General features: G+C 34.9%; 1 protein-coding gene across 2 annotated transcripts in view; it reads right to left on the bottom strand.

Annotated features, from left to right (window-relative positions):
- The window catches only part of LOC129749861 (serine/threonine-protein kinase BRSK2), a 52,427-nt gene that overhangs the window by 22,867 nt on the left and 14,707 nt on the right, over window positions 1–14,853 (bottom strand). For both annotated transcript variants that reach the window (XR_008738196.1, XM_055744957.1), the window contains exon 5: window positions 517–667. Coding sequence is in view for 1 of the 2 variants with exons in the window: in XM_055744957.1 (XP_055600932.1) it covers window positions 517–667 (151 nt within the window). In the remaining variant the exon portion in view is untranslated. The remainder of the gene's footprint in view (window positions 1–516; window positions 668–14,853) is intronic.

Below are 14,853 nucleotides of genomic sequence, written 5' to 3'. Positions count from 1 at the left end.
ATTTTCTTAAAAGTTTTTAATTCCTTTAACTTCTCTGTCGATCTAACCTTCCCTGATGGACTCATTTCCAATACATATTTTAAAAATAGTAGTTTCAGCTGATTTCAAACAACTTTTAACCAAATTTAAAATTCTAAGTTTTGTCATAAGCAGTTTTTTAAAACGGAAGGAATTTCAAAACAATGATACACATTATTGAAAAATCTATAAAAAAAATCCTAACAGTTAATCTTCGCATTTGAATAAATCAAATTCGCAAGACGGTTCAGTCTTCTCGTTATTTTCTCACAGTGTCGGAAATCCGCTTCCGATCAAGATTTCATCCACCCACTCACCCGAAGCTATTTTGAGTGCTGCCAACAACTTTTCCGATAGGATTTAATGCAAATCGGAATAAAACCTTCCCCACTCAGTCAGCCAGTCAGTCATCCAACCAGCCACTGAATGAAATGGCTCCCCAATTTCCCCACCGTACCCCTCAAAGCAAAATGATTGATGGTCGAAATCAAATCTCACCCGAATCACTTCCGGACAGGCATAGTGAGGTGAACCGCAGGACGTTTCTAGCATCGATCCGGCCGGCTGGAGCGAAGCCATCCCGAAGTCGGCGATTTTGATGTTGTTCTTGTCATCCAGCAGCAGGTTTTCCGGCTTCAGATCCCTGTGGCTGTTTTTTTGGATAAAAAGAAATAGAAAAGTTTTTATTCATTTAAAGATAAACAGAAATAGAAACAAGAAAGTTGAAGTCGACAAAGGCACAGGATAAAGAAAATGTGTAATCAAAGGATATCCAATTAAGACATCTGGATTTGGAAATTGAATTTTAATCGATTTGGACTTATGTTACGAACGACGACGAACGATTGATTTGGCCGACTGAAAATTGTTGGGAAAAGGTCAGGCCAGAAGGTTATTTTATACAGAAAGTAGTGAACGAATGAATGGGCGGCTTTCGTTTCCGGCTTCCGGTTTTGTTGGTGCTTTGGCAAATTTTCTTCATTTCATTCATCCCTATGTATTAAGGATGTGGTGCGATGTCGTTGCTTCATAGCTTGGTGCCTATCTGGCGGCATCGCTTCTGGTTGTTTCTGTGGAATTTTTGGACAATGCCATCCGAACCAGCCTGACTATGGTTATGTCTTGTGGCTTCGATGTAGCATAGCGTAGCACAGCTTAGTGAATATTTAGAACGGATAGACAATAATTGGATTTAATCGTTCTAGGATTATTTTCGTTGTTCGGAGCCGATGGACCAAACGATATACTGTTTGGTGCGGTTACACTTATTGATTTGATTTGATTGTACTTCCATTTGTAAAGATGAGTTCCTCAGCATTAAAATATGACAAAGTTCTTTGGATTAAATTTCTATCGACAATGCAGGAAAAATCAACTAAATTGACACTATTCATTTAATAAAACAAAATAATAATTTTACGAAAACAGCAACTCTCACAAAACGGATGAATAATTTTAATTTAAATAGGATTGAATCAAATGTACGAAGACAATCATAATCGAATACATCGTTGTTTCGTATTCAGACACACAAATAATTATATTTCCTAACTTGCCGAAACCTGAAAAAGGAGATAAAAACGTTTAAAAATGCATTTTAGAATTTTTTGCCGAAAGCTGAAAATCAGTCAGTTTAGGGGCATGAAGAAAACTCCTTAATTCCTGGTGTAGGCGATTTTTGTTTTTTTTTTTCATTATCCTTATTATACAGTGAGCGAAATAAGAATAGCACCACTATGTTTTTTTCTTGTTAAAATATGAATGCTTGAAAATTATGAAAATTTTCTTCCACAGTTCGTTCTGAATTGCTTAACGGATAAATCAAGCACCTTATTATGATATGGGGAAGAGCCTCCTTGTCCCACTTACAGAAACTTCAAACGCTCCAGAATAGATGCTTGAAAAACATCTTAAAGCTCCCTTTGTTATTCCCTACCCTTCAGCTTTACTCTTTAAGAACGCATAACGTTCTTCCAATATCTGAACTCTGTGATTTGCAAACTGTTGTATATGTCTATGATAATCTACACTCAATTGAAAATATTCAAAACCTCCATTTTACTACGGGGTTGCGAACTCATAACACTCGCCAGTCAGATTTCTTGCAACGAAGCCGATCCACAACATCATTAGGGCAAAAAAGAATTTCATTTATTGGACCTACTAAATACAACACCTTACCAACGGATATTAAAAACATAACCAATCGTTCCATGTTCAAAACCAAAGTGCTACAGCTTTTGAAAGAAAAATTGAACCATTAAAACAGTCGATCATCAACCAGTCTTTGTTTTGTTTACCTTTTGTACTTTTGTAGCGTTAATATCTAATATTATTTTTCTTAAAAATCTTGTAGTTTGTATTTTACCTTATAAAATTATTGAACATAACATAATAAAATTAGCAATACATAAATAGTATATTAGTAAATATCGAATAATGAATCTCTTCAAAGGAAATTATTTTCCATTGAGATTTCATATTGTAGTCAATTTAGTTAAATAATACATTTCCTCGCACGACATTATAAATATTTGTGTTCTCAGCATGATTAAAATTTGCTCGCGTTTACTCTTATTATCATTTTGCTGCCAGACATGCTGAGAACAGTAGCGTCCATTACCAGGGGGCTCAATTGAGCCTTTTGGTGTGGGGGAGTGTGGTGGGCCGCTACAAAAAAAAAAAAGCATAAGTTTACTTTTTTTGGGCATAGCAATTGGCCATATCAAATTCCTTAACGCTAGAGGAGCATCTCTTAACACCCCCTTTTAATACCTTTGAAAACCTTTGGAATTCTGGAAAACTTCTTAAAATGCAGTTATCTTTTCAAATAATTCGTAGAAGCATTATTATTCACTTTAACACAGTAAATTTTCAAAAATAATATTTTTTTTGTTGAAAAACTCAAGTGGTGGTATTCTTATTTCGCACCCTTTTTTCACATTTTTGGTCCTCAACGCCTAACTTATGCTTGATTTATCCGTTAAGCAATTCAGAACAAACTGTGGAAGAAAATTTTCGTAATTTTCAATCATTCATACTTTAACAACCAAAACAAATAGTGGTGCTATTCTTATTTCGCTCACTGTAGAGATTTTCAGCTTCCAGCTGGTTCATCGAAAAATGATAAAACAACATAAAAAACAAAAAAATTAAATAAAAATCAAAACGAAAAATTCACAAAAATGATAAAATGACGTAAATGACAAGAATGACAGAGTTGACTACAATAACAAAAATTACGAAAATGGTAAATAACAAATATCATAAAAACAGCACATAATGATACAATACCGAGAACCGCATCTATCGATAAATGTGTCTCGGTCGTATTTGGAGCTTTTCTGAGCGATCACATTTGAGGCCTTGGAGGCAAAGGGGTATAAGTGACAAAAAGGGAAAAATCTAGATAACCGTCTGGAACGAATCCTTGACTGTCAAACATCATATGCTATTTAAATCATAATTTTACTTCACTATTTTCTTGTTTTGATCTCAATGAAAAAATCCTGAATAACTGAAAATTACTTTTTGTGTGGAGCCAAAGGGGTATAAGTGCAGCACTTATCCCCTTTGCCACCAAGAAATTTACTTATACCCATTTGCCACCAACCCAAATATCATTTCCAATAGGAAGGGTTTTTTTTCATCGGGACCAAAAACTTAAAAAAAAAATTGAAGTTTATTTGGCATTTGAACAGTAAATCATGTTTAAAAATTTACCATCAACAGTTGATTATTTCTTTGCATTTAGCGATAATTCTAGTGAACAAAATAACACAAATTATGTATTTTTTCTATTCTAGCCCCAATAAAAGAATTCCGAATTCCTGATTTCTCTTCATAATTATAAGGAGTATGTCACAAATTTCGGGCTAGGCTCAATATTTATTTGTATGAGATGATTGGGTTAACGGTGAAGCGCTAGTCGTAAATGAACTGTTAAACATCAACTCATAATGAGCTGAAGTCCATTTTCAATGTCCAATTTATCACGAAAAGGCACAAGAAACATACAATGATTGAAAATTCATAGAGAAAACCCTTTCACGAATTATTCTTATAATTATTCTGATGAAAAATTGTTGTTTGGAGAGATTGACTCCAACTGACAAGACAAGCTTGATTTTAAGACATGAAATCTCTCGATCAACTGTACCAGGGTACATTTCCCAACATAAATTATTAATAAATAATTCGACTTTCACCTAATTAAATCCCTATGTTTTCTAAATCATATCATCAAGACAAAATCACCTGAAAATGGAAATTTGTTGGTGGCAAAGAGGTATGAGTAAATTTATTTGGTGGCAAAGGGGTATAAGTGCAAAAATCAAAAATCATGTGTCGTCTCAATTAACGTCAAATAGACGTTGTTTTTCTCAAAAATTATGTCAAATGATTCCTTTTTCTTTTAGAAGATGAAATTTATTGAAAAATTTCATAAGAAATATCTATGGAATTTATTGGAACATAACGAACTTTAAGTGCTTTTTTTTCTCGAAATCAGTTTTTATGAACTTATACCCCTTTGGCTCCAAGGGTCTCATTCCATCTTTTTGTTCGTTCGTACTACAAGCTTCCGCTTGTGGGACAAACCACGCTAGGCCTACTATTGTATGGTGGTTGTTACAATTCTATCTGTATCAACCACTGCAACAAATATAATAATATTATAATATGTTTGACTGCAAGGTAGTAGGCCCGTGAGGAACAAAACGATGAAATGTGATGAAAAGTTTTTCAAATTAAAATTACCCTTCCGCTCAATTTCAACATCTTTTGTTGTTGCCGCGAGAAAATACACCACCGTTCCGTCAGCGAAAATGGTTTATTTAGGCTACAAAACTGTAGATAATATTTAGTTTTTGGATTGGGACACATTTTAGGTTTTGAAAGAAAAAATACTCACAATTATCAGTGGCGAGAATATAAATTCTTGGCGCACAACAATCAAACTCGAAACATCAACGTGGTTGAGTTTATGCTTTGGCAAACCTGGAGGCAAGAATATTCTATCAAATGGGTGATACCTTTTTCATAAAGTTGTGACTTACAATTGCTTTAGCGATTACAATTCTGCAAATTTCATATAATTTCACAATGCGATATTGTATGTATATGTATGTATGTATGAGAACCCACCAGCAGGGGTGTTATACTCCTCAAAACAGCACAATGTGTTCTAAAAGCACAATGTGAACGCAAGCTTTCTAGAACTGCGCGCACGGCGATAGAACATCTACTGCTCGCTCTCTTACTGCGCGCCGATAACCGGATTTTCTGAGAGGTTTCTCACAATGCTGAAAAACACAATGAGCTGATCCACTCTGCTCAATGTGCTGCTCAATGTGATCTCTGGCTTTAGAAATTTGCCAAGCACGCTTCTTCGTTTTATTTTTTCTTCTCATCAGTAGAAAACAAAAACGATCATCGTTCGTCCAGTCCGGCACGAAGACACACCGCCTGCTTGCAAGGAAGAAAATAACTCATAAACAAGCAACAGCAACAACACAAAAGAAATTCGGTTGGGCTCGGCCTGCCGGCTGCCGAGCAGCGATGTCACGAAAATCTGTTTATAATTCTGTTAAATTGTACACGTATGGACGAAGATCAGACTCATTTATGATACAGATTTTTTTTGTGGCAACGGTGTTCGGCAGCCGGCAGGCCGAGCCTGCCCAAATTTCGGCTTTGTTGTTGCTGTTGCTTGTTTATTGGGAAAGAATTCGCTTTCGTTTGTTGAATTCAGCGTTGTGGTGGTATACTGGTACACATTGTGCAGCTCAATGTGCTGAGGGCTATCGTTGCGTAGCACAGTGATTTGCTTCGATGTGGCACATTGATGGACAGCTAGCTCAGTCAGTGCTCGGTTTTGCTCTCTCAATGTGCTATGGAAAAAATGCACATTGAGCTCATTGTGTGAGCGAATGACACCCCTGCCCACCAGTGGCTGATAGGTCTTTCGACCCGAGTCGTTACGGGAAGTCTCGATCGCACATTCAAATATTGTTCATGCTTAACTCATCAACAATAATTGCAGCACAACCAAGGGGTCCGTTACCACTGGCTTGGGACAGGTTTGAATCATCTCCCTCACTTCAAACTGTTCGAAACAAATAAAAAATCCTGGAAAGGTACCTCGGTACCTTACACATGATTTCATATTTGCCGAGATACTCCGGCTGGCTTGAACCCACAATCCATTGTATATCAGTTTTCCGATCGTTTGATGCCCTGTCCAATCCCCCCACGAATCCCCAATAATAGAGTTAAGCCATCATGAAAATATTAGTATAATTTAATACAAATTTACACATTTTTAACATCTTACTTCCTCTCCCTAATCATCCCCAATAAAAGGGTTAATATATTTTAAATTTGTTATCAATGAAAAAGATCGATGAAATTTACGAGAATAGAAAAAAAATACTAATGGAACGATTTCATCAAGTTGTAGATATTTCGCTGAATTTATTATGACATTTGTGTTTATCTAAGCAATCTTTGAAAAAAGGAACCTATGTGTCACATCTACTGATTGACTTCCAAGAATAACTCAAACGAACATTTTGTTTGATAACAATCTAGAGAATGTACATCGAAAAATGCGTATAAACATTTGAATTGTTAACTCATCAATTTATTCTCCAATCAAAAGCAAGAAATCATTTCGCTTTTTTCAACTAGGAAATCTTTTATTTTCCGTCCGAAAAATACATGGCGGACTTTCAAAAAATTCTCAACAAAACAAAGTATGAACAATGTCAAAATTCATTTCATCAAATTAAAATGCTCGCAGATAACGCAACACATTTTGTAAGGTTAAAATATTAAGAAAATTGGATTGATCTCACCGGAGGCAGCTTTGCTTATGTTCATTTCAGGCTTCCACAATTTCCCATCTCTCAGTCTAATTTCAATAACACTTTTTTACTTTATTCTAACACAGACACTCAACATTGTTTAAATAGTTGTCCAAATAAATATAAAAATTGAAATTTCTTCACAAAACAAAACTTTTGGGAAAATTTTCAGCGGAGCACAATTTTTCCTAAACTTCACCGTTCAAGCACACGCCTACTTCTCCACATATAATTTCACAATGCGATATTGCCAACAAAATCTAACCTAGAATAGAAAAATATTTAGGCAAATTTCACAACGAAACCAAATTTTGTTACTCACGATTTTTTCCAGTTGCTGTAACTGTTGAAAACAAATCGTTTTTAAAGGCAATTCACCACTTTAAACTTAACTAAATTGTTACAATTTACGAGGAATATAAACTCCGGCTGAACCACGTTGATTTTTAGTAAAGCAGTTTTCTTCTCAACTCTTCTGACTATCTACTTCCTTCTTGTATATCTGACAATCTACTTTACATTTTCCTTTCTATCCTTTACTTCCTCTTCTTACTCATTTCACCTCTTACACGCTTAGCTTCTAAAATCAACCGATGGTTTAATCCGTGGCAACATCTTTCATCTTATTCTAATCTTCTATCCGTCTATAATCTTTCAATTCTTAAATATTCTTTCACAAAGAATATAAAATTTCACCATTATAGCCGATAAAATAATTTCACAAAATAAATTTTCGGTGATTAACTCTTCATTTCAAAAAACATAAAAATTATAGAATTCTCAGAAATGACCAAAATGATAAAAATTAAAAATTTACAAAAATAACAAGAATTAAACAACTGAAAAAATGATAAAAGGAACTGAAATGACAAGAATTTAAAAAAAAATCATAAATGGAAAAAATGACTAAAAATAACAAAAAAATCCAAAATATCTTAAAAGTATCAGAATAGAGAGGGATGATTTTTTTTAATGGGTCAAAAATGACGAAAATTTAAAAAATTACTATAACGATATGAAAATGGCAAAAATAACAAATGATAAAAATTACGAAATAAAAAAAACAAAAAAAAATTACAAAAACAACAAAAATGAAAAAATATACAAATATGGTAAAAAGAACATAAATATTAAAAATAACATAAATAATAAAAATAAAAAGATTCCAAAAATGGCATCAATCGCAAAAATGGCTGAATTACCAACATGATAAAATAATAATAATATAAAAAAAAATGTAAAAAAATACCAAAATGAAAAATTGACAAAAAATATAAAAATAATAGAGTTGATTACAATAACAAAAATAAGGAAAATGGCAAAAATGGCAAATATGATAAAAATGACATAAATTTCAGAAATGATAAAAATTACAAACATTTCTCAACTAATGTCACGGCTCGACTTCGTTACAGAGTATATGTGTGATTCAATCGGACTAAAAACACTTTCCCGTAGCAGTGTGAACAGCTTTAAAGCTAGAGAATTTACTTTGTTTAGGTTTTATCGATAGCTTTAAAATTAGTTTACAATTTAGTGCCTTAGTTTTCAATTAAACAAGTATAGCTGTTGACGTTTCCCTCCTTCTTCGTCAAGCTCCCCGTGCCATGGTTTGTTTTAGTTTCACTTCCAGAGGGAATCGTGGCCGTAACAACTGACGAAAATGGTAAAGTGACAGATATAACAAAAACGATAGAAATGACATTTTTTTTCAAAATAACTAAAATGGAAAGATTATGAAAACCAATGAGCTAGATTAGGAAAAAAAAGATTGACAGAAATGAAAAAAATTAAATAAATTATGACAAAATTTATAAATATTACAAAAATGAAAAAACTGGAAAATTGGCATAAATTACAAAAATGAAAAAAAAAATGAAAATAACACCAAAAATGAAAAAAAAAACAGAATTGACAGAGATGACAGAAATTTAAAAAATGTCAAGAAAACGACAAAAATGAAAAGAAAGAAAAAATAACATAAATGACAAAAATGACAAAAAAATAATTACAAAAAGATAAAAAATAAACAATAAGACATAATTGATGAAAATGATAAATATCATTAATGTCTTGAAAATGAACAACATGACCAAAAAAAATACGTTAAAAAAGTAAAAAAAAAATCTAAAACCACACAAAAAAAGATCTTTAATATGAGTCTACTTGGTTGAATAATTCAACTAAATCAAGGCAATCGAAAGACTCTTTTTAATTCAACTACGGTGTAAGAAAAGTTCAAATATCGGTACTTCGATAGCAACTTACTATCTTCTGCCTTTTTCGATTGTATAAAAAAACTAAGATAGATAAACAAGTTCTGTAAATTTTTTATGGAAGGTAATATACGCTTACTTGCAAAGAAAAATGGCGACTCTGCGAGTGAAATGAAATGAAATGTTTGTTTATTTAAGGAGGAGTTTAACCACGCAGGGTCATTCTTCCTCTGGGTTTCTAGTAAAGTTACAACTCTTCAAACAATTTAGATTTCTTAAGAAACATTATCACTTTTCTTTCCTTTTCTCGATTATTGGCCAATATAACTGGAAGATCTCCTACAATCCCGTTCTGTCGTCGAAGCATTTCAAATTTTCTGCAGCTGGTAAATAAGTGTTCAATTGTAAATTCCGTGTTACATACATTGCACAAATTGGAAAAGTTTCGTTCAACAAGATGTTATTGTGTGAGTCTGCTATGCCCGATTCTACATTTTGTAAGCAGAACTTGCTCGTTACGATCCGGTCGATCTACCCTCTCTGCGAGTGATCTTCCGATAGTTCACCGGAACATTCAAAATTATGGCCAAAAACATGCGTGCTTTTAAAAATGCACAATGAGTTTGGCCTTGAGTTTGTCTTTCTTCTAACCATAACTTTTTTGTCTTAACTCATATCATCATACAGTCTCTAATGTAAATTCGCAGAACTCAACTTATGTTTAAATTTTTTTTTGAATCACAATTCGAAAAAAGTCCTTTTTTAATGCAAACGTTACACGGACCTGGCCGGCGTCGTTATTGGTTTATTGGTTCCGGAGGGTGAAATTCTCAAAATTGCGCAGTGAGATTGTTTTACTTGTTCCTAGAACCTTTCATTTGGTTCGTTGTGCAATGTTGATTACCTCGTACCAATCACGTAGAGCAACCATTATGCTATTCATTTTTAAGCGGATTTGAGAACTTCAGTACACAACTAACACACGACGTATTATAGGACACGACAATTAACGTTCTTACAACGCAGAAACCTCACGCAGACATTAGAGCTTCTAAGCTCAAAACACAAGTCGATAAAATTTACAATGGAAAAGGAAGTTGAGGGAAAACTCTCTTTCCTTGACCTCTTAATCTCGAGAAAAGAGAACAACACCACCAAATTCGGAATATATCGGAAACCAACCTTAACTGACCTGTTATGTATTAACAGAAGATCACTTTGGTGAGCAAAAACAAGAGGCCTTCCATTCCATGGCTGACGGCTTGTGCAATATTCCCATGGAAAAGGCAGAATTCTAAGAGGAAAAATATTAAATCCTTGAGGCCGATTTTTTTAACGGTTTCGACAACGAATTTGTCCTAAAAATACTCCGAAAACACGCCCGAAAAAAGTACCGAAGGATGCAACCACTTTCAGGCCAGAGAAGGAAGAACCTTATAGAGTTTGCCTGCCGTTCCACCCTAAACTAACTCATGGGATAAAATCCTTTCTCAACACGGTTTGAAAACAGCGTACACCCTTATGGATCGGGCTCCCTGAAGGATAAGATTCCGCAAGAAGAGAGATCTGGAATCTTTGAAATTCCCTGTGAGAGTTGCCCAGCTGTTTACATTGGCCAAACGCGTCGCAAATACAAAGTTAGACTTAAAGAACACAGTAATGCTGTAGACGAAAACAGGATCAATGAATCCAGTGTAGCCGTCCACGCAACGGAAATGAATCGCTCTATAAACTTGGAAAAAGTGATCTTCAAGAAATGTGTGAGAAAAGTTTTACGTTTGAACGCAACGATGTTCATAAGTACCTCCAAGAAACCACTAATGAATGAAGATGACCCACCAATTATTCCACCGCTTTTCACCTTCGACAAAAGCAAAATTTCGTAAACGAACCATCTTCCGACGAACACTACGATACTCGCAGTACGATCCTGCCAGTAATTGTTTGTAAGAGATCATCGTCCTGTAGATGGGCAACATCGAGCCCGAAACCGATCGACATTTTGTATCCTTTTTCCGTTTGTATGTGTCGTGTCCTGTAATACGTCGTATGTTAATTGTGCATCATGCCATTGGCCAGGAGGGGCCACAGGTCGACCGTTGTTGGTAACAAGCTTAAGCTCAAGCACAACAACCTGTAGGTTTCTTCAGTAATGGCTGTTTCAGCTATATATGGTAATTGATTACGATTACTGAGTAACTTATCATAGCATAGCATAGCATAGGGTGACTATACACAACTGTTAATCAGAGCCAACACGAGATGCCAAAATAAGTATCTGGAATCCAGATACTGGATTCAACACTTATTTCAAGTGCCGCTTTTATATTCAATGAGGTGCTATAATGCACACCGCGGCAAGTCAATGAAATCATCCCAAGTAACACTGTTTGATTTAAAAGACTCTTCAGCATGCTTGGCATCGCTCCTCAGATTTGCCCGTTCAGAGTAAGAGCGTGTATTTTTTTCGCTGTGCTCTTCCCAAACGGAGAATCTTTAAAAAATGCTCAGTTACCTCCAGAGCGACCAAGCGTCCACCCAAGTGAGGGCAAGAGAAGCAAGCAAACTGATGAAGTGCGTTCTCGGTGCAGATAAATTCGTTCGCACTCGGGCGAAAGAGTAACTTTACAGAAAACTCGGTTTGTCTTCATCGGTTGCGTCTGGATCGATGTTTCGAAGTGCGTCAGAATTTACAATGCAGAACAAAAATCTAACGGAACTAAATTAATAACGCCAAAGGTAGTTAAGATAGAATGCTGGTGTCTTCGACAATATTGCTCTGTATAATAAAGCGCATATTTTGATATGAAATATAAAGTTTAGAGGTCCACCAATAGCGAGATATAAATCATAACTTTCTTGTTTAGCATTTTAGAGTTTTTTCTACAAAGTTATTTATCTCATACAACTTTGCTTAACATGTCAAAGTTCTACAATCTTAACCCAAGGAGATACGGTTAAATAAAAAAAAAACTTTACAAAAAGTTATTGTTATTATCGCGCTATTTTTTAATCTCTCCACTTTAAATTTTATATCAAAATATGCGAATTAACAACTTTGCCCAAAACACCTATCTGGTCATTCCTGAGCGAGTTCCTCTAGATTGATGTTCTGCACCATGACCAATGATTAGCTACGAAAGCTTTCTTCGGTCAAAAAATATCAAAAGCATAGCGGTAAAGGAAGATAAATCCTAAATTTTGTGATTTGTGATTTGTGAAAGTTTTGCAGTTTTATTACTAAAATTTGTCCCAGATCCCTGCGTAATTTTCACGGTTTGTTTAATAGACAAAGATTTTTGGATAATTTTAGTAAATGTTACTTTGCGAATTGCTGCTTTTGTAAATTAATGCTACCTGTTCCGACGCAGTCACAGCAGTCAAAGAAAAACAATCGAGATTACAAAAACTCCAAATCGACTACGACTGTAAAATGGAATAGCCCTAAGAGAAGAAATGAAATGTTATTATTACACACAAAACATGAATTTCTCCGAACACAATTTCACACAACACAAACATTGAATTGCCAACACTGTACACTCACACTATAGTTTTAAGAGTGAGACGAAAAAGTGATAAGTGAAATCAAAGTCTAGCTGTAAGTGACATGTAAATTATTTATTTGCAACAATAAAGATCACTTTTCAAACCTACTCGCGCGCAACGGACGTGTTGTTTACCACCCGAAAGTTCGTTTCGATTCGGCCTATTGTTCGCTCCGCCATCGCTGGTCGATTGATGACCGAAATTGTTTGCTGCTCACCCGAAATTCGATAGCCGTTTGGGACCCAATTCGTGGGACACTAACAACGGAATCCTGCGTCCGTACACTACCCACGTACGATATTTAAAGTACATAAACCTAAGTATACAGCAATTTGCGGATGCCCGGATATTGTGAAAAAACTACTTGGATTTTGCCCAGTTTTATCCACATTGTTTGGAAAATAAAACAAGAAAATCGAATTCAGTTTAAAATTTTTTGTCGAAAATTGGATTTGTGGAAGTTTGTTTCATCAAAAATCAAACCAAAACTTTCTTTCGTATGCTTTAAACATAAATATAACACTGCTGATGTGTTGCAACAAAAAAATGTAATCCGTTTTTCTTCACTAGATAAATGTCTGGAATTTCCTCAGATTTCGCCGGATATTGCTCGGTTTTTGGAATGGAAAATTTCAGATTAGTTACCCGGTTTTCACAATGTTTTTCAAATAATTTGCCAGGAAGTGCCTGGCCCGGCTACGTACAAAAATATTTTATACATAAACCTACATTGGACCTCTTCGACTGATGCACTGTTCCGCAATGCATAGCGGCTTTTTTAAAGAAATCATTCCTGCATTGAAATCTTTCTGGCTTGATACACTGAGCGACACAGCAGCGTCGCTAGAGCACAATTTTCTAGCCAGCTCCTTCTCTTTTCTTTAGAGCGAGCGACGTCCACCCGACCGTCAGAGCAACCGCAATCGGGCGCACTCGGCAAAAAGATTTGTGAACGTTGATCGGCTGAGCAGTGCACTCGGAAACCGAAATGATAAAAGTGTAATTCGTTCTCTGCTCTGTTCTGTTTGCGGGGTGTCGGACAAGAATGCTCTTCAGGCTTCTTATGACCCAAGTAACCAAAAGTCTCATAGATACTTAATCCTGTACATTAAAAGTTCACATTTGGCTGAGTAAAAGGTCCTTGAGAGAATTGAATACAAGTGCTTGAATCGGACTTCTGAACGAACATAAAAAGTCTAAAAAAGTAGCATAGATAATTTTTGTGCGTTCCAAGTACCTTTAAAAATCCAGGATTCAATTTGGACTATCGTGCTTCGTTACGAACTTCTTACGAATTTGTTGGTTCCATGAAGAACTTCTTACGAACTTTTCGGTTCCATGCAGAACTTGTTACGAACGTTTTGGTTCCATGAGGAACTTCTTAAGAACTTCATTGCAAACGTATAAATTATTTACAAAAAATAAAAGAATGGTTTGTTTTACTGTCTCCGTCGGCGATTGGAAAAGTCCAGGTTCATAAGTAAATGATACCAAGGAAATACTTTACTAAATCCAAAATAAGTTTCTGCACAAGCTTTCCACAAATTCTATACTTTTGGAACATTAATAATCAACAGTTTAGTTTTTGAGCCAAACAAACAAAAAAATCAAATTTTTATTCAAATTTTGTTTTCAACTTATTTTCAATGATAGTATATATTCACACCGAATCATTTACATTTCTATGCTTCCTCATTCTCCTCACTTTTGTTCATGGAGGTGCAGCTTTAACAGAAGAAGCGGAGCGGCCTTAAGCAAGGTCTCCACTGGTTGGTACCGGGAGAAGCCCTCAAATGAGAAAACTGAAAACTATGCGACTTCTGATTTTTTCTATTCAGGCCCATTTTGAAGAACTTTGTTTTTTGATTTCATCCAACAAGAATCTAAAATTAAAAAAAATATCGTTAGTGGCACAGAACAAATAAAACTCATTTAAAAAACCATACTAATTCAAGAGCTTAATTTGGCTTTCCATTAGCTGTTGCAGAAAATTTCAACTTGAAAGAGATCTCGCAGCACTTCATTATTGGTTCTTCTTTTTTAAACTAGAACTTGAAACAAAAAAGTAAGGCACACATTCAACAAAAAGAAAAATCAAACATTTAAAAACTTACATTTAATCACGAACATGCGAGTCCGCTTTGAAAATAAATGATGCATTATTTGATGGATGCAAATGTTTACATTTTAAATACTATGCCTAC

This window comes from Uranotaenia lowii, chromosome 2, assembly GCF_029784155.1.
Source record: "Uranotaenia lowii strain MFRU-FL chromosome 2, ASM2978415v1, whole genome shotgun sequence".
Taxonomy (NCBI): Eukaryota; Metazoa; Arthropoda; class Insecta; order Diptera; family Culicidae; genus Uranotaenia; species Uranotaenia lowii.
Note: the sequence above shows the minus strand (reverse complement) of the source record. Positions and strands in the feature narration are given on the sequence as shown.